Source organism: Cervus canadensis, chromosome 17, assembly GCF_019320065.1.
Source record: "Cervus canadensis isolate Bull #8, Minnesota chromosome 17, ASM1932006v1, whole genome shotgun sequence".
Lineage (NCBI taxonomy): Eukaryota > Metazoa > Chordata > Mammalia > Artiodactyla > Cervidae > Cervus > Cervus canadensis.
This window is the reverse complement of record NC_057402.1, coordinates 63,043,881-63,070,045: the sequence shown is the minus strand read 5'-3', so window position 1 is coordinate 63,070,045 and position 26,165 is coordinate 63,043,881. Positions and strand designations below refer to the sequence as shown.

Below are 26,165 nucleotides of genomic sequence, written 5' to 3'. Positions count from 1 at the left end.
CACCATGGACTGTATGTAGACCATCAGGCTCCTCTGTGCATGGGATTCTCCAGGCATGAATCCTGGAGTGGGCTGCCATTTCCTACTCCAAGGGATCTTCCCGACCCAGGGATTGAACCTACGTCTCCTGCATTGCAGGCAGATTCTTTATTATCTGAGCCACCAGGGAAGCCTGGTTCTGGGTCCCGGCACAGTGCAAAGTGCTACGAATGAGAGCAAAGCCTTGTCTGTTCTAAGCCATGCCAACACAGAGCAAGGGTACCCAGTGCAGAGCAAGGCCATGCCAACCTTGTGAGGGAACATCCAATGAAAAGAGTACATCCAAAAAAGGCGGCATCTCAGTGGATGGGGATGGCAGTGCCCTGCACACTGGCAGACTGAACAAGGGATCAGAGGGTAGAGTGAGTGACAAAGAAGACAGACGTTGCAAATACTAGGATGCACTTTACAAAAGCTTATAGTCACCTGTTTTCAAACCTGCAGGAAATAGCAATTTTATCAGGTTCAACTTTATAATATGATAAAGACAGAAAATAGCAGTATTTCTATTAAAACATAACATATAAACTTTAAATATGAACATATAATTACATGACTAAGTTACATATTTTAAGTAAGCATTTGAGTCCACCTACACCAGTAAAGACTTTTACATTTAAATTGCTCATAAGTTTTCTTAAAGCCCTGCTCCCTGGGAAAGCAAGTGTGTGTGGAGCCTCATTTCTGTGACTACTGGGTACTTGGGGAAGATGGAGCCGTGTGTGCTACTGGACGGACCTCTGGGCCTCGTGGCGTCTTGACTTGGCTCACCGGTGCCACCTGCCGTGGGAGACTCAGCAGGAGGAAGAGCGGGGTGTCCTAATGCTCCCTGGAGAAGGAGGTGGGCAGGCCGTGGTGGGGTTTCTGGGTCCCCAGGAAACTCTACACAGGCTAACAGAGAAGGACCTGGGACTCTGGTCTTACTTCCATGGCCTTCTGACTGCGAGGTATGCAGACCCTGCCAGCCAGGCATTTCCTGCCCAATGTCTCTCGCAGGTATCATTATTATTTATGTGCAATCAGGGCAAGGGCTCAATCCTATGGACCTACTAAAATCACACGCAGAACTCACAAGGCCTCTAGTGTGAAAGGACCAATGACTGTTGTAAAATTCAAGGGCCTGGGGTGACCTGGAAGACTGATCTCCCCCTGAGAGTTCTCAGTCTTGTTTATTAACATGCTCTGGGGCTGGGCTGGGGCAAAGCACTCGGTACACCTCCAGCCTGTGTGTGCAGCTTGTTCTGTCTGTGGGCTCACCTGCAGGATTCCACAACAGTGTGGAACATTTTACAACCATCCACTGAGCTAGACGGCTGTCAGAGTCTTGCCCAAGGTTACAGGTAGTAAGTGGGAAAGGAGGGACAGGATCCCAGCTGCCCCAACCCATGGACTGAATTTCATCTTCCTGTATGCATTAGAGGTTGTACTGGATGGAGCTTCTATGTGGGGCCAGGAACCAGAAAAACAGGGCATTGCCCAGACCCACCATTTCTTCATTATTTTTCCTAGCTCAGTCACTGATTGTTTTCCCAGTCTGTAAAAAGAACTGCCCTACGAGATCACAGAGGGTGTCTCCAAAGTTCTGCAGAGACTCAGCATCTGTCCTCATGGCTTCCCAGCACATCCAAGAGGCAGGGCCGGGCCAGGTGAGAGGCTGGGGCTGATGCTCAGCTGCTGTGGGGGTCTGCTGAGACCCTGCAGACACTGCCCCTCATAGGGATTTGACTCTAGGATTTGGGCTTCCCTGACAGCTCAGTTGGTAAAGAATCTGCCTGTGATGCAGGAGACCCCAGTTCAATTCCTGGTTCAGAAAGATCCACTGGAGAAGGGATAGCCTACCCACTTCAGTATTCTTGGGCTTCCCTTGTGACTCAGCTGGTAAAGTATCCGCCTGCATTGCAGGAGACCTGGGTTCGATCCCTGGGTTGGGAAGATCCCCTGGAGAAGGGAAAGGCTACCAACTCCAGTATTCTGTCCTGGAGAATTCCATGAACTGTATAGTCTATGGGGTAGCAAAGAATCGGACACAACTGAGTGACTTTCACTTTGGGTTATGCAAGATTTTAGCTGCAGTCCTGAGGTCTGCTGTTCACATAGCTCTGGGCTGTGAACGGCATGTGCTCACTCGGAAGAACCTTTGAGAACGTCGGGTGTTCGCGTGGCCTCCTGGGAACGGGGGCTGAGCCAGGCCCGCAGAGGCTGCTTCGAGTGTCATGTGAGGGGACAAACAGGCTACAGAGTAGCCTATACACAAACCACCCAATTTTTGTTCAGTTCCTATGGGGGTGTATGTACCTATATCAGAGTTTGGAAGACAAACCACTGCAAAAGTTTACCATGCCATCACTTGGTTTGTGGGGCTGGTTTTTTTTTCTGTCTTTCCAAGCAAGATGGAATCACCTATGTAATTAAACACAAAAGTGGAGAATTCCACCAAGGACCCTTTGGTGCAGCTGCCACCTTCCAGGCCTGCTGCATTTTCATTTGGGCCAAGGGAGTGCCTCAAATGCCCCTGGCCTAAAATCCACGCAGACCTACCCACTCCTTGGCCGGCGTTTCGGCAGGGATGGTCAGTGCAGGCAGGACAGGCCTGTCAGCATGCTGCATCCCCCCTTACTAGCGGTGTGACCTCAGGCAACCTACTTCACCTATATAAGCCCTGGCTTCCTTATTTGTAGCTTGAGGATAATAAAACCTTCCCTATAGGATGATTTCCAGGGTTAAAGACAGCTTAGAACAGGTGCCTGGCAGGGAGTTTGGGATGGACAAGTGCTGCTACTATTGTTAAGAACAGCAAGCACAGGGCCAAGAGCAGGGAGAGCTGGCCAGGTGTCCCTGGAGCCCGGGAAGGTGCCCTGAGTCACTGGTCCGCTTAGCAGGTGCAGACATCCACCTTTGCCTGGCTCTCGGCAATGATCAGGCAGCGTAGCCACATGGCTTGCAGGAGCACAGTTAGAGGGTGACTTGGCCCGGAAGACACACGTGATTCCAGAGAGGTTGCAGGGCTGCAGCCCCCTGTAACCTGAGCTCGTGGCATTAAGGGTAACAGGCACAGACGATGACTCTCACCTCTGTCGGCCTCTGCTCAGCCCCTGTTTTAAGTAAACAGCAAGGAGACCACAGTGTCTACTGATAGCATCGAATTAGCCCCAAGCATCACTGTGAAGCCATTATTTAGGCTTTTAAAAACTAGGCAAACAGGTCTATAAAAAACCAGATCTGGTTTTGTGTGAAGCACTGTCACTGTTGGGTAGTTTTTTCAAGCCACTCTTGACATTAACATTTAATGTGGTTCCCCAAGCCTCAGGAAACCAAGACAGAAGAGGCGCAGTAATAAACCCCAGGGAAAGCTCCTTCTAGATGCCCTGAGGGAGTGCAGACCCCCAGGCCCCGTCTCCAGCAGTGCCTGCAGCGGCCCACCACACACAAGGCCTGGGGACCTGCCACCCATCCTGTGGGTGGTGATGACAACGATGCTGGTGGGGCTGGCAGTAGAAGAGCGGCAGGGCCCACTCTGCCCGCCCGCCTGCTGGTGGCGGGCGTGAGGCTCATACCCGTTCTCATGACTCCTCCTTAATCGTCATGCTAATGGCCACTAGGGACGGGGAGGCGCTCAGAACACAGCAGGTGCAGAATCAGCGTGTCCCGACTGCAGGAATGGGGTCTGCAGGCCACAGCACTGCCTGCAGGGAGGCGGAGCGTGAGGCGCAGAGACCCACGTCCTCCTGTGATGCAGCCCCAGGCCGCCACCCAGCTGCTGCCTGAGGCGGGCACGCCTCCCGGAACCTCCTCCCCGCAGGGAGGGCCCAGGCCTCTCACCACCAGGGGTCCGGCTCCATGACACCTCTGCCAGGGTGAGCTCCTCTCCACTCCTCCCAGTTGTGAAATCAAGACCATACACGACACCAGATCCCAAAGCGATGTTGTGAGAATCAGCTAAAGGAAGTTTTAAGAATCTGGGGAAGAGGAAACTGCGACGCGCATGTTTATTACACACACAAGCTCTGGCTCCTACAGAGTGGGGGACGGGCAGGGGCACCTGACACAGGCTCTGGGGTGAGCAGGAGATGGGGTGAGTGTGCAATAGTGCAAGGATGAACCCCCACATCACGGTGTGCCCATACCATGCTCTTACTGAGCCATCATCTGAGGGGCAGGACAGTGAGGGGGCCGGGGAAGGAATCCCTTACAGGAACTCCATTTTCTGCTTGTGTCTAAAAGGCCCTGGGATGGTAAAATGTCAAAAGATTTGACAGATTTCCCCCCAGACTTGGCATGAACAATAAAAACCTCAGAAGCTGTTGAAACCTGAAACAGCATGTTTAAACAATGATGAAAATCCCCATCATCTTTGCTCCTGCCTTGAAACTAGAAATGCTTACACACACACACACACACACACACACACACACACACACAACCAGTTCCCCTTTCAACTCATACTTTCTTTCAAACTGTTTTTGAAATCCTCAAATCCTTGAATCCTAACCTCAGCCCTAGCTTTGGGTTCCCCCTGCCTCTCTGCATTTGCATCCTGCTGACCTACAGGTTCTGTGTGGGATGCTATGGGACCCAGAAGGCCGAGGTGACCCCCATGACTTGCAAGGACGGGTTGTCGCAAGAGCTCTTGCTTCTTGCTCTGGACGGGCGCCGTGAGCACAGAGTGAGCCAGGGCCGCAGAGGCTAGCTCACTGTCTCCCCCTGGGCAGGAGCTGCCCCCAGTGTGGTGACAGAGCTCTCCCAGCTAGCTCCTCAGCGATGGTTAGAAAGGCCGTCCACCCCTCCTACAGAGGATAGCCTAGGTGCCCAGCAAATGCTGCACAACTGTCTCCTGCCCCAAGCCACGCTGTCATCAAGCGGAGCCCCAGGTCAGAGCACGCGCTGTTTCACGGGGTTCAAACCACATTCAAAGAACTCATCTCCTAAGACATAAATAGTTTACAGGCCTGTACAAGAAACATGATTCAGACCAGAGATGAGAGACGTGGGTGTCCTGGATAATGGTGGTGAAGATGATGATGACAAAAATGCTGAAGCCAGGCAGTGTCCTAGGTGCCTTATGTGAATGCCCTAGGAGGTGGGTACCCCTAACGCCATCTGACAAAGGATGATGCTGGTTCAAGGTTATGACATCAGGAGGGCAAGGATATACCCCTGTGTTGTCCTGAAGAGGTGCCCTGCTCTGAGGTCGCTGACAGCGTGTGTTAAAACCGAAGTGTTCTTTAGAGATGGCAGCTTCTCTGATTCAGTGGCCAGGTCTATGGTTAAAACCTAGGCTGGCATGTGAGGCAGGCACCCCCACTCTCTGACCTCTGATTCCACACAAAGGAGGCTGATCTGCGGAAGCACAAAGGTGAACGAAGGACAGTAGGGGGACAGAGGGGGCAGAGGCACAGGCCTTCAGACTATAGCTGACCCTTGAACAACTGGGTGTTATTCCAAGCATGATGTGCAGTTGGTCCTCCAAGTCCTCAGTTCTTCTGCATCCAAGGATGCCACCTGGAGCATGGACACTGAAATATTTACTACTGGAAAATATCTGGGTGTAAGTGGACCCCGCAGTTCAAACCAGCGTTGTACAAGGGTCAACTGCATTCAGTTCACTCCCATGCAGGCACCTCACCTGGCAATTTCCAGGGACCCTGCTGCCCTACAACAAGTTCTTCTCTCTCATCTGAGCAGGTGTGGGCCCTGGACTTTTCTTTTAACTTCATGACCCAGTGGCCAGCTCTGCTCCCCCTGACAAAATGCTCCAGACCCAAGGGATATCTACCCCACTCCCTCCTGCCCTACTCAGAAAAGCACTGAAGTCTGGTGACTCTCCTTTCACTTCTGCCTACACTCCCGAGAGCAATATGAGATAGAGGATCTCCTGATCCCTATCTGCGGGGCTTCCCTGGTGGCTCAGATGGTAAAGAATCCGCCTACAATGCAGGCGACCTGGGTTCGATCCCTGGGTCAGGAAGGAAGATCCCTTGGAGAAGGGAATGGCTAACCCCTCCAGTATTCTTGCTTGGAGAATTCCATGGACAGAGGAGCCTTATGGGCTACAGTCCTGGGGTTGCCAAAAGTCTGACATGACTGAGCAACTACCTTTTGTGGGCTTCCCAGATGGTGCTACTGGTAAAGAACCCACCTGCCAATGTAGGAAATGTTAAGGGACTCGAGTTTGATCCCTGGGTTGAGAAGAGCCCCTGGAGGAGGACATGGCAACCCACTCCAGTATTCCTGCCTGGAGAAGCCCGTGGACAGAGGAGCCTGGTGGGCTATAGTCCATGGGGTCGCAAAGAGTCGGACATGACTGAGCAACTAACTCTTTCACTTTCACCTGCTTGCAGAGTGCTGGCTGTCTGTGTTATACAGTTTCACACATCCCAGAAAAGGGCCCTAGTGTCTCCAATGCCTCTCATGCCTGGTCTTGTATGTTCAAGTTTCTTTTAGTTAGGACTCAACTGTTTATTTTACAAATAAGGGGAGACAACATGCATGATCTCCTATAGGGACAACAGATTTATACTACAGTGTAAATGACTAATACAAAACCCTGGTGAGAGCAGGTTTTGATTGGTGAGTTGGAGAGAGAGTGGATAAATACTTGACTTTACAACAAGCTTATGATTATGCTGCTTAGACCTGAGGCATGTAATAGTTCATCTCCTTCCCATTTCAAAATAAAACCCAAGCCTCTAATATTATTATGCATTTAAAGGAAAGGCGGATTAAGAGCCAGAAGGCAAGGACCGGACTCTTAGCCCTGCCATTTTCTAGTTATGTGACGTCATGAAAAAATCTCATATCACCACTCTGAGCCTCAGTTTCTTCACCTGTAAAATGGGGATACGGTCAAATGAGGGAATGTGAGCGCAAATGGTTTGTAAATTCTAGAGACCTGGTGAGTGTCAGGACCACGGTCAGTGATCCCAGCAGAAGTAGCACCACTCTCCACCAGCACTCCATTCAGGGCTGCCCCCCGCCAGGGGCTGTGTTCATACCTGCCAGGGGACTCGGTGTGGCCTAGCATCTGTAGCTGGCTCTCTGTCTCCTGTATCTCCTGGGCACTGTCCATCTTGTCCCCTCGGTGCCCAGCACAGCAGGGGCTCAGGAAATGCTGGCTGAATCACAGTGACCTTGGCTGCAGGCCTCCAGCAAGTGGGTGCCCCACTGGCCCCGCAGGCCAGGCTTGCAGGGTCGGGGGAGCCGTCAGCCCCAGCATAGGAAGTGCAGGCTTCAGAAGTGGTGAAAAGCTTTCTGGAACAAGCCCCCTCATGACACAAGGTCTGCCTGTTTCTAAGGCCATGGAACTCGAGCTCCCATCCCCCTGCCCACAACTGCAGAAGGTTATCTTACTGCTGTTCTGGGAAGGCACCGACACGGCCTAGTTTGAATGAGAGGCTTTCCCTGACTTCTTCCTGGGGCTCTGTGGCTGCAGGCACGTGCGTTTTTACGGCTTCATTTGGTCTCCTACGGCCTCTGGGACGTGCTAGGGCTCAGGCGGGAGCGGCACACCTGGGGCTACCCCAAGGCCTCAAGTCAGGCCAGCCCCCTTCCAGGGCACCTCCACGGGACCAGGAAGTCAATGGTCACTTTGACCTTTTCGGTAAAAGGGAACATACTCTTAAAAGAGTCAGTGCTCTTCATTAAAACACCATCTATTATAATCCCTCCAGAATAATTTGTTTCTAATTCTTTCAGTGGTGATTAATCCCATCATTTCAGTGGTGATTAATGCCTCTGGTTTGAAACTGTAACATCTCAACTTTTGATCAAAAGTCATGCTGCTCTAGAAAGAAATGTGATTTCCTCCTCTTCCAGTTTCAGTGGCACTCTCTTCCGCAGCCCCCACCCCTCCCTCATTCTACCACCAGGCTGAATACGTAGGCCCAGCATTTAGTGGGAGAAAACAATGATTCCCACAGATATGGAAACAGCTTGTATCCCAAGAGGGCAGGCAAACAGAGCACAGCGGTAGCCATGCCCTCGGCAGGGCTGGAAAAGTGAAGCAGGTTTCTGGATAGGTCTCCAGTTAGGGTTCAGCCGTTTGCTGAAGATGGGGGAGGGGGAGGGGCCCCGAATGCCCTCCAGGCCTGCCTTGCCTCAGCCAGGCTCTGGGTGCGGATCTCAGGCCCACTCTATCAGCTGGAGGAAGGGAAGCTTGGTCCCGCTCAATTCAGGAAGTGCAGGACGGCACCTGCAGCTTGTCCTTGGGCTGGCCTGTCCATCACCTCCCTGGAGATAGGCTCATCTTTCTCAGCAGCATCTCTGGGTCAAATGATGGGAGGGTGCTTGGACGGAAGATGTCAGAGCATCCAGATACACTGCACCGGGATCTAACAACGCTTGGGCTTCTTTTTACTTTCCTGCTGGGCAACTTGCTTGCTGCCTTCAAAGTCTGGCATGTGGGAGGTCTGGACGCCAGCTAGAGGAGGGTCATCCACAATGACTGGATTGAAAGTGCATCAGATTCCAATTGTGTGACGGCTCAGATGGTAAAGCATCTGCGTGCAATGCAGGAGACCTGGGTTCAATCCCTGGGTTGGGACCATCCCCTGGACAAGGAAATGGCAACCCACTCCAGTACTCTTGCCTGGAAATATCCCATGGGTTAAGGAACCTGGTAGACTACAGTCCATGGGGTCACAGAGTTGGACACGACTGAGCAACTTTACTTCAAAAATAACGTATCAGAAAGCAAATCCAGGCTGAACAAGTGACAATGTTAGGGGACCATCATCCCCTGGAATCTGCTTCCATCAGTGCCGTCACCTGGTGAGTGAGAATGAGGACCCCATGGGACTCGTATCCTTCCCGCGTCTCCAGAGCAGACACAGGGAAGCAACAGGCGGATCTCTTCTCCTGTGCAGGGATGGGGTGGGGGGCGTGTGCCGGCACACTCGTGGTGGCAGCTGCAGAAGGGGGCAGGGGTGAGCAGACAGTCGGGGTGGGGGTCTCCTGGTTCAGTTCTATGCAGTCGCCATCCCCACCAAGCCTTGTTTCCAGTGTGTGCACACATGCACACACACATACACACACACGCTACCTTCCAACTCAGCGTCCCTATAGTTCTCAGCTGGGAAGAACGAGGCTGCCCTGGGCCCTGACTCTGGCCAGACCTGTGGGGAGGGAGTGGCTGGCACCAGTCCAGGGCTTGCCCCAGAGGCTGGATGCATACCAATTGGAAGCCACTGGATGCCAGCCCTGGACAGAGGCCCTGCACATCCCCTTGGTCTCTCTTGTTCTCACCGCCGGAGACAGCTGATCAAGCTGGCTGTGGCAGAAAGTAGGCACTGCAGCTCTCCAATACCTTAGTGTCCGGAAGGCCAGGAGGCGTTATGCTTCATGGCCTGGCTAGGGAGGTGAAGGCCAGCTGAAGACTCTACTTCCCTGGAAGCCATGCGCAGTGGGCTCTGTGGGGGGCAGTTTGCCAGAATGTGTGCCCATGTCCTTGGCCAAGGAGGGGCCAAGTGCTGTGCTGAGTTCCTCGGCATTCTTTACATCCATCCTTGGACATTCTGCTGCTCCCAGGACCAGGGAGTTTATGGCACTCAGGAAAACAAAATGTCCACCTGGTCCTCAAATCCAGAGTGATCAGAAGCTCTGGCAAGGCCCATCCACAGAGCACCCACCACGGAGACTTGGGACCCCACTGTGTGTCCACCCGGTGGATGGAGCTCTGAACTGGGGCTCAGGACTGGACTCTGTCAGAGAGCTGGGGCCAAGTTGCTTAACCTCTCTGCACCTCTGCCCCTTCTTCTGTTACGCAGGGATCAGCACGGGAGAGGACTGCTGGCAGACGGGTCACTGTACAGAGGAACCAAGGCTGGGGCCCCAGACCCCCAAGGCCCAGCTGATCCCTCCTCACCTCTCCTCCTGCCCGGGGATGCCCGTGACCATAGGAGTTGCCCTTTAGCGATACAGGCTGCATTCAGGATGGGACCACAAGGACCCTTCGAATAACGGCAGCTTTATTCTAATTCATACCTGGACATATGGAGTCCAGACAACGCTATTCTGCCTGGCCAGACAGGTAAATTAAAGCCCAAAGTGGCTGGAGGAGCCTAGGGAGACACAACAGCCCCTGCTGGGCGCCAGGTCATGAAGGCCATGTGCAGGTGGAGGCCAGGTTGCCAGGTTTTCGTAGAAAGGCCCAAATCCAAATTTCCAGGTGAAATTTCCCATTTTTTTTAACTGTTAGCAATCAACTCTAAACTGTTCCCACCAGCGTATGGCCTTTGAGCATAGATATCAATGGAAGCAAATGGAGAGCTTCCAGTTACTGAGACCAAAAGGGAACAAATGCGCTCCAGGTTCTCACTGTAAACTTTCATCAGAAAATCAGACAGAAGAAATATTACAGCATTTGGAAGAAGACTCTAGAACACTCATGGATGGTTCTTGGGGTGACAATGGTATCCACCTTGGGTATGCGGCAAGGATATCAGATGAACGAATACAGGAATAACTAGCAGGGAACTTTCATTCACTTGAACACTGTTGAACTCCCCTGCCTGAGGCCCTGGGAGATGGCCTCCTTTCCTCACCCCAGGGCCCTGTACTTTCCCCTCAAGCATCATCTGGCCCTCGCCCAAGGACCCTGGGGACAATGGTGCTCTGTCTGCCCATAGGGCCTCTGTGTCTGCCTGGGGACAGACTCCCAACCGTTGAGGAGGCTCTCTCAATGGCTGGTGACCAAGCCCACTGCAGGATGCATGGGTCCCCTTGGCACTCTTTCCTGCTTTGGGGGTTCTCGGGGCCCTTCTGAATGGACACTGTATGGAGTCACCAGCAGGTGTGGAGTTGGGAGAGAAAGTGAATTCACCTGGTGAGACTGGGACCATCTGGTTGAACTGGGGCCCACGGTGAGAGGACTGAGCCCCTTGAGTCACCTCTGCTTCCTGGGTGGGATGAAAGTGCAGGCACCGTACTCACCTTGGACCAGCTCCCAGTTTTCCACTCGTAGCAGCCAGAGTAGTCCTCACAGGGCTCCTCGGCTCTCGGCCTGGTGGACGCATCGCATTTCCCTTGGGAGTTGGTGCACGTCACCGTCCGTTTCTGGGTCCCTTTACCACAAGTGGCAGAACACTGCAAGACACCACTCGGAGACTGAATCCAGTCAGGTCCATCCACACCTGTTAAGTGCCCACCAGGTACCAGCCCCCACACTGAGGATGCAAGGATGAGGATTTTGTTTTCTGTCCTCAAAAAGCTCCTGGTCTTTCTGAGTCTTATGCACACGGTCCCACCCGGCTCCTCCCAGCTGGCCTCCAGGTCCTGTGATTGGCCTGAGCCATTCTGGAGTAAAGGCACCAGTTCAGCGGGGTGGGGGGGGGTGGTGGTGGAGGAGATGGACAGCAAAGCCCCCGGTGACTCTCAGAGAAGGTGCCTGGCAAGCCCCTGGGTTTCATGTGAACGCCAAGAATGGTAACAGGGTAATGTTCCCTCTGCTTTTTTACTTCCTGGGAAACACAGGAAGAGATGGTGTGGGCAGGGCACCCAAACAGAGGAGTGATGTGTGAATCCTCAGAGTTTCCCACACCCCTAGGTAGCAAGATCCATGGAAATGGAGACAGAGCTGGAGAGGTGACAAGGCGCAGATGAGGCAGACCTTGGGGGGTGGGGGTGTCTGGAGCCCACCGGGGAGGTTCCCAGCCCTACCCTCTGGGCTGGAGATCGGCTGGTGCCTGGCTGACAAGTGAGTGAGTTCTTACTTGTCTCAAAACAAAGCATGAGGGAACTTAAACTCTGGCTCCGTAACTACCTGGAGGGGTGAGAAAGGGTGTGAGGTGGGGGGGGGGGGGGGGTAGATTAAAGAGGGAGGGACATATGTATACCTGTGGCTGACTCATGTGGACAGACCCCAGAGGCCAACGAAATATTGTGAAGCAATTTTCCTTCAATTAAAAATAAACGAGTTTGGGGAAAAAAAAATCACAAAGCACAAGGAAGAGAGGACCCTTGACCCTGGGAGACATAACTGACTTGATCAGTAAGCAGAGGTGACCTGGCCGGGGAACCTGGGGAGCCCACCCTCTGGCTCGTCGTGTGGGGAAGCCCACCACGGAGACAAAAATGCAGCCGGCAGAAATGGTGGGCTGAAGGCCGGGTTCCGTCCAATGCACAGACACGAAGAGACCCGGGACATCCTGAGGGGGACTCACAACAGCTGGGTGGGGCTACCCAGCAGCCGCAGAAGCAGGAGTGGGCCCCAGCAACTCTAACTTTGGTTCTCCAAAAATATGGGAGGCTACATCGTGATTTTTCTTGAGCTACAACAAACTTGACTTTTCACAAGTTCCACCATGTCCACTGGAAAAACGCACATAAAGGACAAATGTTCTTTATATTTGTTATTAACATTTATCTCAAAATGTTATCTAGTTTTATTTTTCCTATGAATTCAATCTAGCTCTCCATCTGAAGGTCCTTTTCTTGTTTTATTCATTTACTTTCTTGAGACGAATTTAAACTGGTTTGTTTGAGAAGAAATACACGTTTCATAGGTCATTATGGTATCATTGGAGGGTGGGGGTTGGAAGAGCACCTGCATTTGCTCTTGCGTGTGGGTTTTAAAGGGACTTCGGATGCAAGGGGCCAGTCCCTGGCAGGCTTTGCGCACAGGCCTCCTGGGGCAGGAGACATGGGGCTGGGGACCCTGGGTTATCGTGTTAAAGGGCTCGCCTTCTGCTTCTCTGTTTGGCAGTGCTTTCTGACCATTTTAGCAACTCCACGCTCACCATCCGCCCCACAGGCTCCTCCCTGGTACCAGCACCCACACCACCAGCTCCTTTTGCACCTAGGGGCCTACTCACCACTTCTGCCCAAGTTCCTGCTTTTTCTCTCTCTACTCTGCGTTCCTTGCCTCATCCCTTGAATTTCAAACACTCAATACCCAGCCCACTTCTTGACCAAATCCTGGCCTGGCCCCCTTTGACCAGCAGCCTGTTGGTGGGAAAGCCTTTAGGTGCTGTAGGCTGGGGTCACCTTGCAAGGGACCTGGGAGGGTGATGTTCAGTTTCTCTCTTGGTTTCTGATCCAGGGGTGTGAACCAGAAGTCAAGGACAGGAGATAGTTGTTACGTTTTTCTTCCTTTTAATATTTGTTCCTTATTCTGAAGAAGCGGGGAAGAAGCTGGGGACTCCTGGTGCCAGTGGTCAACACTGCCGGCTGAATACAAGCAAGCCCAGCAATAAAAACTCACCCACTAGAAATTTAAACCCATTTGTTTCCGGAAGAAGTGTTAGAGGGACTTCCGGATGTGGTAAAGTGGTAGGGATACCAATTTTGTGAGCATCTCAGGAAGGAAAGATTTGATTCTGCGTCAAATGTTTAGAAAGAAGCATTTTGAGCCTTGGCTGAGGCAGAATTAGACTGATTGGTGTGGATACTATTTCAGGATTAGCGTCAGGCAACGCACAGATATGGAAACAGAGATGGAGACATTTTTAAAATCTTGCTCCAGCCGTCTCACACTTTCCAAAGCAGTGCTCTTCAATACTATAATGACACTTGGTTATGTCAGGCTTGTTTATTTTGGTAAAAGGCATTTTTTCTTTTCCCCGTAAGAGTCCTATAGGTGGAAAATTTATGGTTTTGGTCTGATTGAAACATAAATCTTATTTGGATCAAGAACCAGGTGATCAAGGCCCTAAGGCTCATGGCAAGGGAGAGAGACTATACACCTGCCCCTAGCTTTCCAACTACCCTCCCTAAAAGAGCACTGAATGTTAAACTTCTCAACCTAGGTACATGTAAAGAGAAAAAAGTTAAAAAATTTAAACTTCCCTTTCCCCAAAATATCTTAAAGGGTAGGCAAAAACCTCTCCTCTTTAAACAGGTACATGTCATGATCTGCCTAAAAAGTAAACTCAGTCACCCAAGGGCAGACTTTTCCTTCATTAAAAATGGGCTGAATACTTTCTTATTCAAAATAATTCCAACTGTTTGGCAATAGAAAGGAACTTTAAAAATACTTTCCACACTGAAGAGTGTCTTGGATTTAGCCTTTCTGACTTTCCTAGAACACGTCTGATGGAAGACCTCAGGGAAGCTTGCCCTTTATTCAGCTATTTTTTTGTTTGTTTGTTTTATAGCCAAACAATCAAAATCATTAATGCAAGTTCACTGCAAAGCCTTGAAGGATGATATTACCAAAGATAAAATATTTCCAGGATCAGTCTTCAAAGTTAAAACTTAAGGTTAATTGACCTCTTTCCAAAATGTGACATGGCATGAGATTTGTGACTCCTACTCACACACTAAAAGCTGTCTCTCCCAGCATCCGCCTGCCTCTTGCAAAGGTAGCTCCACCAAGACTGCCATGGAGCTGAAGGGGAGCCTCTGAAACCACTTTCCCAGCCTGACCACCCTACAGTTCCAGAGTGCTCAAAAGAGATGAAAATGTATATATTTGTCTAACCACCTACCCATCTCCTATCCATCCAACTATCCATCCCTCCATCTATATTTACAAGAGAATTCTCACAGCAAACAAACCAAACAGTACTGTGATGTATATTAACAAAAATACACTATCCATGGTTTTTTGGCCATGTTGAAACATCAGATGGAATTTGAGAGTATGTGACCCAGAACATGGCTTTGAGCTGGCAGGGTCTGGTGAGGATATTCCTGGGGATGTGTCACAAACAGCACGGAGGAAAAGGGGCCATTTGGGGTCCCTGCAGACAAGGTCCCAGGGCAGCCCAGGCACCCACCTGTGACCACTCCGACGCCTCCCAGATGGACAGGCAGTCCTGGCCCTCGCAGCTCTGCACGGGCGACGGCCGGGGCACCGGGCAGTAGAGGGGCCGGGTGGCAACGTGCGTGCCATTCTGCAGCTGGTACACACAGGTCACTTCCCGGTGCTGGATGCCCTTCTCGCAGGTCGCCGAGCAGGGGCTCCACGGGCCTGCTACCCACCTGCCCAGAGAAAGACAAGACAGTGAGTGGACAAAGGGCCTTCCAGACAGATCGTGGGCCTGCTGTGGGAGGGAAGGAGGCAGACGCAGCTTTGCAGTCGGGTTTGGAGACAATTCCAGACTATCAGAGCTGTCTGAGTAGAGTGGTTCAGTGGTCTTCTCAGCACAGAAACCTTTCTGCACCCCACTCCCCATGTCAGACTCTTATTGAACCTACGTCTCCATCCTGCTGTCTTGGGCCATCTTTGTTCAGGTATGAATGGACACGAATCGGGCCACATTCCAGCAGAAGTTTTGGGTGACTCTATGCCTTGTCTCTCGCTCTTCCTGCTCTCTGCCGTGAGAATGGCAGGTCCAATACAGGGACGGCCCCACTGCTGGGCTCTGTCATAGCACGATGCTGTTGTATGCCACTGAGATTCTGGGGTTGTTCGTCACTGCAGCAGAAGGTGACTGGCACAGCCCTCAACGGAGGACGCCCTAGCCCCTGCCCAAACACACCAGGCCTCCCTGCTTTCCAAAGGGTGGCGGGCCCTCCTGAGTGGGGACTGTCCCTCTTGAGGAGGCAACTTGGGATGGACAAAGTCTCTCGAGAGTGACTAAGCTGCTGAGGCCACCAGCTGAAAGTGCTCAACTATGACTCTACCTGCGTAATGTTTCAATGATCCCAATTCTGTCAGGTCTCTGCTGGCCTTACGGTGCTGGAAAGCAGCGAGGCAGTGTAGGAACCATGATTTCTCAGGACACAAACAGGGCTTTGAATGTCCTTCCAGAGACTCTCTGTGCTGTGGTCCCTGGCATGCGTGTGCGCTGAGTCGCTTCCGTCACGTCCGACTCTTTGTGACCCTGTGGACTGTAGTCTGCGGGGCTCCTCTGTCCATGGGACTCTCCAGGCAAGAATGCTGGAGTGGGTTGCCATGCCCTCCTCCAGGGGATCTTTGCTACCCAGGGACCGAACCCCCATCTCCTCCACTGCAGGCGGGTTCTTCACCACTAGTGCCACTCTTGCGAGCCCCAATCGTGGCAATTCCAGGAATGCGCTACTTGACACAACAGCGCCGTCTGGATGGTGAGTGCTGAAAACCACTCGGTTCTCACAACAGTCAGACCCAGATCCCACCTGATGAGGCCATCCCCCTTGGAGACACTTAGGTGCTGGTGATGAGGCAGAGAACAAAACAAAGCCTGCCTCTGAATCTTGGGGACAGATGGTAAACTGATGAGCAATTTACAACAGAATAAAACATAATGTAACAGAACGTATGAAAACTGACTGAAGGTGAAAGTGTTAGCTGCTCAGTCATGTCGGACTCTTTGCGAACCCCTGGACTGTAGCCCACCATATAACATGTTCTATATTACAGACAGACAGAACATGCCACGCCGTAATAAGTGCTTCAGAGGAAAGCAAAGCGGCACGGGGCGGACGGGGCAAGGCGAGCATTAGCACTGTTTTGTCCAAGGTGGGGGATGGCCTGCCATGGGCAGCGCCCGGGAGGAAGTGAGGCCGGAGCCCCGTGCTTTCTGGGAGAAGATGTAGGCAGAGCGCACAGCAGGTACAAAGGCCCTGGAGGCGGCATGTGCTGGCCTCCAGCACACTAGGGCCGAGGGCAGCCGGGAGCAAGTGTGGCTGGGCAGGGGGTGAGCAGGAGAGGGCGGGACCCGAGAGGCCACAGGGGGAGGTCACGCAGGGCCTGGCGGGCTGCTGCCTCCTGCTTGAATAAGATGAAGTCTGGGCGGGGGGGGCATTTAGAGAGAGGAGGGCACGCCTCTCCAAGGCCACCCTGGCTCCGCGTGGCAGTAAGCCGACAGTGGGTGGAGGCCGCAGGGAGGGCAGGGTGGAGGCCACTGCAATGGTCTAGGTGGGAGACAAGGGTGGCCTGGACCAGCTGGGGCACTGGAGGGTGTTGGACTAAATTTTGAGAAGACGGGGCTACCCAGTTCCATCCCGACATGGTTCCCCCTCATCCCTTAGGGCAAGCTCAGGCCACCTCATCTAGAGCTCATTCCAGACCCCCTGGCAGAGCTCATCACTTGGTCCTTCACAGCCCAGGGACTAACTGCAGTGATGCTCCTCTCATCAGACCTCTTGCTCATGCTACGAAGATGGAAACACAGTGCCAACCTAGGGAGTGAGGACAAGCAGCATACCGCCTGCAAACTACTTATGGCAGTGCCTGGCACACTGCCTTATAACATAACCAGTATTGTCATTATTCTGTGTCTCCCTGGTGGGAAATGAAGAGTTCGCCGATGGCAGGCAGCCTTGCTCCCATTTCAGTGCCTGACAACTGCTTGAACACTTCTGAAAGATGTGAACCAACTTCTATCCATTTCTCCTAGTCCTGGTCTTTAGAGTACAAGAATTCCCTCTCAACTATCTGAAGATAGGTCTTTGGTTCCCCTTTTAAGTTTTCTCTTCTCTTGATCAAAATAATGTACAGATTCTCAATCCGTTGTAAGTCTCAAGTCAGTCACTGCTGTTTTTAAGATGGATTGATATGTCACAGATAGAATGGTCCCGATGTGACTTGATGTGGCAAGAGAATGTGCTGGTCTTCTCCTTAAATGGGGACTTGTTTTCAAGAACGCTCCCCAACTCTGCACCATTTCCTTTCTTTCTTAAAGCAACCACACTGACCTCTGCTAGCACCTACTAGGTTTTTCTCTCAAGAACTGACTCTCAGCCAAATCTCCTTTGTCCTGACCTTTTGCAAATATAAACTTTGCAAATATAAATGTTAGGTTTCAGGTTGAGGTCAGGGTGTTGTGCTGACCTGTGAAATGGCTTAGAATCCTGCTCCTGCCTTTTGTATTTGCTGTGGCCCAGGGAAGCACAACACATCCACACTGTGGGATACTCATGGGGTATGCAAACACTGCTGTCATACTCACGGGGCCCTCATTGCCCTCGGCGTGCATGCCACTGCCATGGGGTGCCAGCTTCTCCACTCCTGGGCACACAATCAGAGCATGTGTCTAGGGAATGTGGGTACCAACTCTGTTCACACAAAGGTCACATCCAGGACACCTGGGGAGACAGGGAACTGCTGGCAGGGCTCAGCAGTCCTGCCCCGGGGGCTCCTCCTAGCCCACCACTGGCTAGAAAGTCAGGTCTGTGGGATCGGATTCCCACAGAGCTGGGAGGGACTGCCAGCCTCCCAGGTACTTCTCTCCTTTACCTCTAGTATCTGTTGTGTGCTGTGCTTAGTCGCTCAGTCGTGTCCGACTCTTTGCAACCCCACGGACTCCCGCCAGACTCCTCTGTCCATGAGATTCTCCAGATAAGAATACTGGAGTGGGTTGCCATGCCCTCCTCCAGGGGATCTTCCTAACCCAGGGATCGAACCCAGGTCAGTGTTTGATCGGATTCTTTACCATCTGAGCCACCGGAAGCTGGTACTTTTCAAAAGGATGACAGGATGGAAAAGAGCTCACGTACCCCTTGTCCTCTTTCCAGAAGAATCCTCAGATCCATCCCTGCCTGAAACACGTGTCGAGCCACGGACAGGAGGGCTCTGTGTCGTGGGCACACCTGCTATAGGTTACTGGAACTATTTTTCAGCTGGGCCTTCTTGCTCCTGAACTTAACAAACACCTCAGTGAGGAATGGGGATGAAAAGTGGTCTTCCTAAGACTTTTCTTTTGGTGACAGAAAGAAACCACTTCCGCTGAAGGGCCTCGGCCACATGAGGCCCATGTGGGACACGGGACGACATCACACACCTGCACATCAGAGTCAAGTCCCATCGATCGCAAGTCTGTTAGCTTGAGAAGAGCCGACAGTTCCACACAACTATGTGCACTACAATTACAATGCAAACCTGAGCTTTTTTCACTCACATCCTCCAAAAATCTTAACAGTGACATTCGTTAGCCGAGTTTGAGTTAGTAGTTCTTCTTAAAGGCAATAAAACTGTAATTCTTGATGAAGCCACCATTAATACTTCCATAAGTCAGGCCCCTGCCCCATTCCCACAGGGTCAGGTCAGCCTCTCCTATCCAACCAACACAGACGCATCTCCTTTGTACCTGTGCCAAGTTCAATCATTCTAATCAGGCAGTTGTCCGCTTTTATCTGTGGTTTCACTTTTCCCAGTTGGATCATTCTAATCAGGTAGTTTTCTGCCTTTTTCTGTGGTTTCACTTTCCCCAGTTTACTAGCAGTCAACTGCAATCTGAAGACATTAAATGGAAAATTCCAGAAATAAACAATTCATAAGTTTAAACTGTGTGCTGTTCTGAGCAGTGGGATGAAATCTCCTACATCCCAATCAGTTCCACCCGGGATGAGAACCATTCCTTTGCCCAGCTTATCCACACTGTATAGGCTCCCTGCCGCTTAGTACAGGAAATATATAGTATGTAAATATCTGCAGGGATCAGTACTATCCTGGGTTTCGGGCATCTACCAATGGGGCGCTTGGGGTGTATGGCCCATGGACGAGGGGGGACTACTAGATTTTGGACAGCTCTGTTACTACCTGACACCTGGTATTTTTTTTTTTTTTTTACTGCTGTCACAACTGCTATCAACTTAAGGGCATAAAAAAATACAGACTGATTATCTTGCACTTCTGGAGGTAGAAAAACTGACGTGGATCTCAAGGGGCTAAAATCAAGGTGCTGCAGGGCTGGTTCCTTCTGGAGACTCCAGGAAGACTCTGTCTCTTTGCCTTTCCCAGCTTCTACACACTGCCCTGAGTCCCTGGCTGGTGACACCTTCTTCTGTCTTCAAAGCCAGCAAATCAGGTAGAACTCTTCTCGCACTGTATCACTCCAACCGTCTCTTCTGCTTCCCTCTTCTGTTTCAGGACCCTTACGGTTACACTGGACCCACTCAGATAATTCAGGAAAAACCAGCTGACTAGAAACCTGTATTAATTTGCTAGAGCTGCTACAAGGAAGTGCCACAAGCTGGGTGGCTTAGAACAGTTCAGTTCAGTCGCTCAGTGGTGTCTGACTCTTTGCAACCTCGTGGACCACAGCACGCCAGGCTTCCCTGTCCATCACAAACTCCGGGAGTTTGCTCAAACTCATAACCATCGAGTTGGTGATGCCATCTGACCATCTCTTCCTCTGTCATCCCCTTCTCCTCCTGCCTTCTATCTTTCCCAGCATCAGGGTCTTTTCCAATGAGTCAGTTCTTCTCATCAGGTGGCCAAAGTATGGGAACTTCAGCTTCAGCATCAGTTCTTCCAATGAATATTCAGAACTGATTTCCTTTAGGATGGACTGGTTGGATCTCCTTGCAGTCCAAGGGACTCTCAAGAGTCTTCTCCAACACCACAGTTCAAAAGCATCAATTATTCAGCACTCAGCCTTCTTTATGGTCCAACTCTCACCTCCATACATGACTACTGGAAAAACCATAGCTTTGACTAGATGGACCTTTGTCGTGAAAGTAATGTCTCTGTTTTTTCTTTTTTTTTGTCTCTGTTTTTTAATACACTGTCTAGGTTTGTCACAGCTTTTCTTCCAAGGAGCAAGCATGGCTGCAGTCACCATCTGTGGTGATTTTGGAGCCCCCCAAAATAAAGTCTCTCACTGTTTGCATTGTTTCCTCATCTATTTGCCATGAAGTGATGGGACCAGATGCCATGATCTTTGTTTTCTGAATGTTGAGTTTTAAGCCAGCTTTTTCACTCTCCTCTTTCACTTTCATTAAGAGGCTCTTTAGTTCCTTTTTGCTTTCTGCAATAAGAGTGGTGTCATCTGCATATCTGAGGTTATTGATATTTCTCCTGGCAATCTTGATTCCAGCTTGTGCTTCATCTAGCCTGGCATTTCTCATGATATATTCTGCATATAAGTTAAATGAACAGGGTGACAATATATACCCTTGGTGTACTCCTTTCCCAATTTGGAACCAGTCAGTTGTTCCATGTCCAGTTCTAACTGTTGCTTCTTGACCTGCATACAGATTTTGCAGGAGGCATGTATGGTGGTCTGGCATTCCCATCTCTTTAAGTTTGGCATTTCCAACTCTTCCACAGTTTGCTGTGATCCACACAGCCAAAGACTTTGGCATAGTCAATAAAGCAGAAGTAGATGTTTTTCTGGAACTCTCTTGCTTTTTCTATGATCCAATGGATGTTGGAAATTTGATCTCTGGTTCCTCTGCCTTTTCTAAATCCAGCTTGAACATCTAGAAGTTCTTGGTTCATGTACTGTTGAAGCCTCGCTTGGAGAATTTTGAGCATTTCTTTGCTAGTGTGTGAGATGACTGCAATTGTGTGGTAGTTTGAACATTCTTTGGTATTGTCTTTCTTTAGGATTGAAATAAAAACTGACCTTTTCTAGTCCTGTGATCACTGCAGACAGAATGAAAATCACAAGCACAGAAAACTAACCAAAATGACCACATGGACCACAGCCTTGTCTAACTCAAGGAAACTATGAGCCACACCATGTAGGGCCACCCAAGACAGATGGGTCATAGTGGAGAGTTCTGATGAAAACGTGATCCACTGGAGAAGGGAATGGCAAACCACTTCAGTATTCTTGCCTTGAGAATCCCATGAACAGAATGGAAAGGACACTGAAAGATGAACACCCCAGACTGGTAGGTGCCCAATATGCTACTGGAGAAGAGTGGGGAAATAACTCCAGAAAGAATGAAGAGATGGAGCCAAAGTGAAAACAATGTCCAGTTATGGATGTGACTGGTGATGGAAGTAAAGTCTGATGCTGTAAAGAGCAGTACTGCATAGGAACCTGGAATGTTAGGTCCATCAATAAAGGTAAATTAGAAGTGACCAAACAGGAGATGGCAAGAGTGAACACCAACATTTTAGTAATCAGTGAACAAAAATGGACTGGAATGGGCAAATTTAATTCAGATGACCATTGACCATTATGTCTACTGTGGGCAAGAATCCCTTAGAAAAAAATGAACTAACCCTTATAGTCAACAAGAGTCCAAAAAGCAGAACTTGGGTACAATTTCAAAAATGACAGAATGATCTCTGCTCATTTCCAAGGCAAACCATTCAATATCACAGTAATCCAAGTCTATGCCCCAACCACTAATGCCAAAGAAGCTGAAGTTTAATGGTTAAATGAACCTACAAGACCTTCTAGAACTAATGCCAAAAAAAGATGTCCTTTATCATAGGAGACTGGAATGTAAAACTAGGAAGTCAAGAGATACCTGGAGTAACAGGCAAGTTTGGCCTTGGAGTACAAAATGAAGCAGGGCAAAGGCTAATATAGTTTTGCCAAGAGAACATACTGGTCATAGCAAACACCCTCTCCCAACAACAGAAGAGATGACTCTACACATGGACATCACCAGATGGTCAATATCAAAATCAGATTGATTATATTCTTTGCAGCCAAAGATGGAGAAGCTCTATCCAGTCAGCAAAAACAGGACGGGGAGCTGACTGTGGCTCAGATCATGAACACCTTATTGCAAAATTCAGACTTAAATTGAAGAAATTAGGGAAAACCACTAGACCATTCAGGTATGACCTAAATCAAATCCCTTATGATTATACAGTGGAAGTGACAAAAATAAATTCAAGGGATTAGATCTGATAGAGTGCCTCAAGAACTATGGACTGAGGTTTAGGACATTGTACAGGAAGCAGTGATCAAGACCATTCCCAAGAAAAAGAAATGCAAAAAGGCAAAATGGTTTGTGAAGAGGCCTTACAAATAGCTGAGAAAAGAAGAGAAATGAAAGGCAAAGGAGAAAAGGAAAGATAGACCCATTTGAATGTAGAGTTCCAAAGAACAGCAAGGAGAGATAAGAAAGCCTTCCTAAGTCATCAATGCAAAGAAATAGAGGAAAACAACAGAATGGGAAAGACTAGACATCTCTTCAAGAAAATTAGAGATACCAAGGGAACATTTCATGCAAAGATGGGCACAATAAAGGACAGAAATGGTATGGACCTAACAGAGGCAGAAGACATTAAGAAGAGGTGGCAAGAATACACAGAACTGTACAAAAAAGATCTTCATGACTGAGATAACCATGATGGTGTGATCACTCACTTAGAGCCAGACATCCTGGAGTGCAAAGTCAAGTGGGCCTTAAGAAGCATCATTATGAACAAAGCTAGTGGAGGTGATGGAATTTCAGCTGAGCTATTTCAAATACTAAAAGACGATGCTGTGAAAGTGCTGCACTCAATATGCCAGCAAATTTGGAAAACAGCAGTGGCCACAGGACTGAAAAAGTTCAGTTTTCATTCCAATCCCAAAGAAAGGCTTAAAACAACAAGAATTTATTCTCTTACAGTTCTGGTGGCTGGAAGTAAAAAAATTAAAGGGCTGGCAGGGTGGTTTCCATCTGAGGACTCTGAGGAGTGTGTTCCATGCCTATCTCCCACGTTCTGGTAACTTCTTTGGGGGGAGACCTATAACAACCTAATTCCACCTGCAGCCCTAACTTTCCATTGACATGTAATCTAACATTTTCATGAGTTCCAGTGATTAGGATGTAGACATCCTTGATGGTCATTATTTTAAGTATACATCACATTAATAGTTCTGAGAAATTTTATCTTCTATTCAAAATTCAGTTTCTATTCAAGTCTTGATTTAAGACTTAAAATAGGTGAAGATCTCATGCAATGTTCTGAAATGTGACTGTCTCACAAAGAAACAATGGCATCTTCAGGATCACATTCTACTGACACAGTTATTTTAGGTTGAATATAAAGTGAATCTTCAAGATAGATAACCAAAAAGAATACATTTGTGGATCATTCATTTTCAGCAACTTCAAACTGTAAAAAAAGTGTGAGCTGTTGTATTTCAACATAACAAGTGTTTAAGATAGCAAGTGGTTTGTCTGTGGGGTCAGTTTTATCCATCTCCAAAATGGGTCAGCAGTAAGGATCTGGCATTGACTGAGCACCTAGTCTGTGCCTGTCTCTCATCCAGGAAAGTTAGCTAAATTAATCGAGGTAAGGTAACTAGTAAAGTAATGCTCAAAATTCTCCAAGCCAGGCTTCAGCAATACATGAACCGTGAACTTCCAGATGTTCAAGCTGGTTTTAGAAAAGGCAGAGGAACCAGAGATCAAATTGCCAACATCCGTTGGATCATCAAAAAAGCAAGAGAGTTCCAGAAAAACATCTATTTCTGATTTATTGACTATGCCAAAGCCTTTGACTGTGTGGATCACAAGAAACTGTGGAAAATTCTTAAAGAGATGGGAATACCAGATCATCTGACCTGTCTCTTGAGAAACCTGTATGCAGGTCAGGAAGCAATAGTTAGAACTGGACATGGACCAACAGGCTGGTTCCAAATAGGAAAAGGAGTATGTCAAGGCTGTATATTGTCACCCTACTTATTTAACTTATATGCAGAGTACATCATGAGAAACGCTGGGCTGGATGTAGCACAAGCTGGAATCAAGATTGCTGGGAGAAATATCAGTAATGCAGATGACACCACCCTTATGGCAGAAAGTGAAGAGGAACTAAAAAGCCTCTTGATGAAAGTGAAGGAGAGTGAAGAAGTTGGCTTAAATGCAACATTCAGAAAACTAAGATCATGGCATCTGGTCCCATCACTTCATGGCAAGTAGATGGGGAAACAGTGGAAACAATGTCAGACTTTATTTTTTGGGGCTCCAAAATCACTGCAGATGGTGATTGCAGCCATGAAATTAAAAGATGTTTAAAGTTATGACCAACCTGGATAGCATATTTAAAAGCAGAGACATTACTTTGCCAACAAAGGTCTGTCTAGTCAAGGCTATGGTTTTTCCAGTGGTCATGTATGGATGTGACAGTTGGACTGTGAAGAAAGCTGAGTGCTGAAGAATTGATGCTTTTGAACTGTGGTGTTGGAGAAGACTCTTGAGAGTCCCTTGGACTGCAAGGATATCCAACCAGTCCATCCTAAAGGAGATCAGTCCTGGGTGTTCATTGGAAGGACTGATGGTGAAGCTGAAACTCCAATACTTTGGCCACCTCATGTGAAGAGTTGACTCATTGGAAAAGACCCTAATGCTGGGAAGGATTGGGGGCAGGAGGAGAAGGGGACGACAGAGGATGAGATGGCTGGATGGCATCATCGACTTGATGGACATGGGTTTGGTTCCGGGAGTTGGTGATGGACAGGGAGGCCTGGCCTGCTACAATTCATGGGGTCGCAAATAGTCGGACACGACTGAGCGACTGAACTGAACTGAAGGTAACTAGGTGTCTGTATGTGATTGTCGGAGCATCTGTTATAGAGACACACAAATTCCAAGCACAGAATCAAATACCCTACAGGTAAAATACCACAGCATAAAAAGAAGGATGTGAGACAGCCTGGAAGCTCCAGGAAGCTGCAGGGAGGTAAAAGAGATTTTGGCTACTGGGATGCCTACTTTGTCCAACCTCATCCCCTCTGTCCTCCAGACACGTGGGTATAAACTTCATGCCAAGCCCTGAATCAAGGGCTTGGGCACTCAGCTCAGTGTTCCCACCTTCACAAAGCTCAGTCAAGTGTGTGATCCTCGGGGGAGAGGGAAACAAAAAAACAGGCAATGTCATCACTATCTGATAAGTGCAGTGGACAAAATGGAGCTTAAGCTGGGTGGTGAAGGTCAAGGTGGAGTTGGTCAAGCAAAGAAACAGGGCTCAGGACTCTGAGAGCGAGCACCTGCCCATGAAATGTCGAGCAGCAACTGTGAGTTTGGGATGACCAATCCTAAAGGATACTTCAGGGTGGGTAGGAGGGAAGGTGCCTTGGGGGTCTCCGGTGATTGTGTCCCCTGGGGCAAGATAATGGGTTTCACCAAGGCAGCAGAGAAATGGAAAACAGGCATGCTGATACAAGCCTATGAAAGGGTGGAGCTGACAGGGCTGTGGGTACATGGGGTCGTGGAGAGAAAGGAGGCAAGAGTCAAGCTCAGGATTCTGACTGGTTCAGAGGATGCTGGTGGTGCCACCGCTGGGAGGGAGAACACAGGGAGGGGAGTTGGCCTGGGGGCAGAAGGGGGGTGTTATTGGCAGGTGGCTGCTAGGCCACCCAGTGGTGCTGGGAAGGGTCTGCAGGTGCAGTTCTGGAGGTCAAGGGTGCCCCCTGATGGGAGACACAGGGTTGGAAGCCAAAAGCAATAAAGTCCTTGTAGACAGCAAGGGTATGAACGACTCATCCGGGGAGCTCACACTGGAGGACAGGGGGCAGGGCTTGGGGAGTGCAAGCACCTGGGGTTGGACTCAGTCATGGAAGGCCCTGAGGAGTGGGAGAAGA

The 26,165-nt window shown here is 49.7% G+C and overlaps 1 protein-coding gene across 2 annotated transcripts in view; it reads right to left on the bottom strand.

Annotated features, from left to right (window-relative positions):
- Positions 1 to 26,165, bottom strand: part of ADAMTS17 (ADAM metallopeptidase with thrombospondin type 1 motif 17) — a 395,361-nt gene that overhangs the window by 7,659 nt on the left and 361,537 nt on the right. For both annotated transcript variants that reach the window (XM_043434539.1, XM_043434540.1), the window contains exons 20-21: positions 14,751 to 14,955; positions 10,966 to 11,118 (exon numbers count right to left, since the gene is read on the bottom strand). In XM_043434539.1, coding sequence (XP_043290474.1) covers positions 10,966 to 11,118; positions 14,751 to 14,955 — 358 coding nt within the window. The remainder of the gene's footprint in view (positions 1 to 10,965; positions 11,119 to 14,750; positions 14,956 to 26,165) is intronic.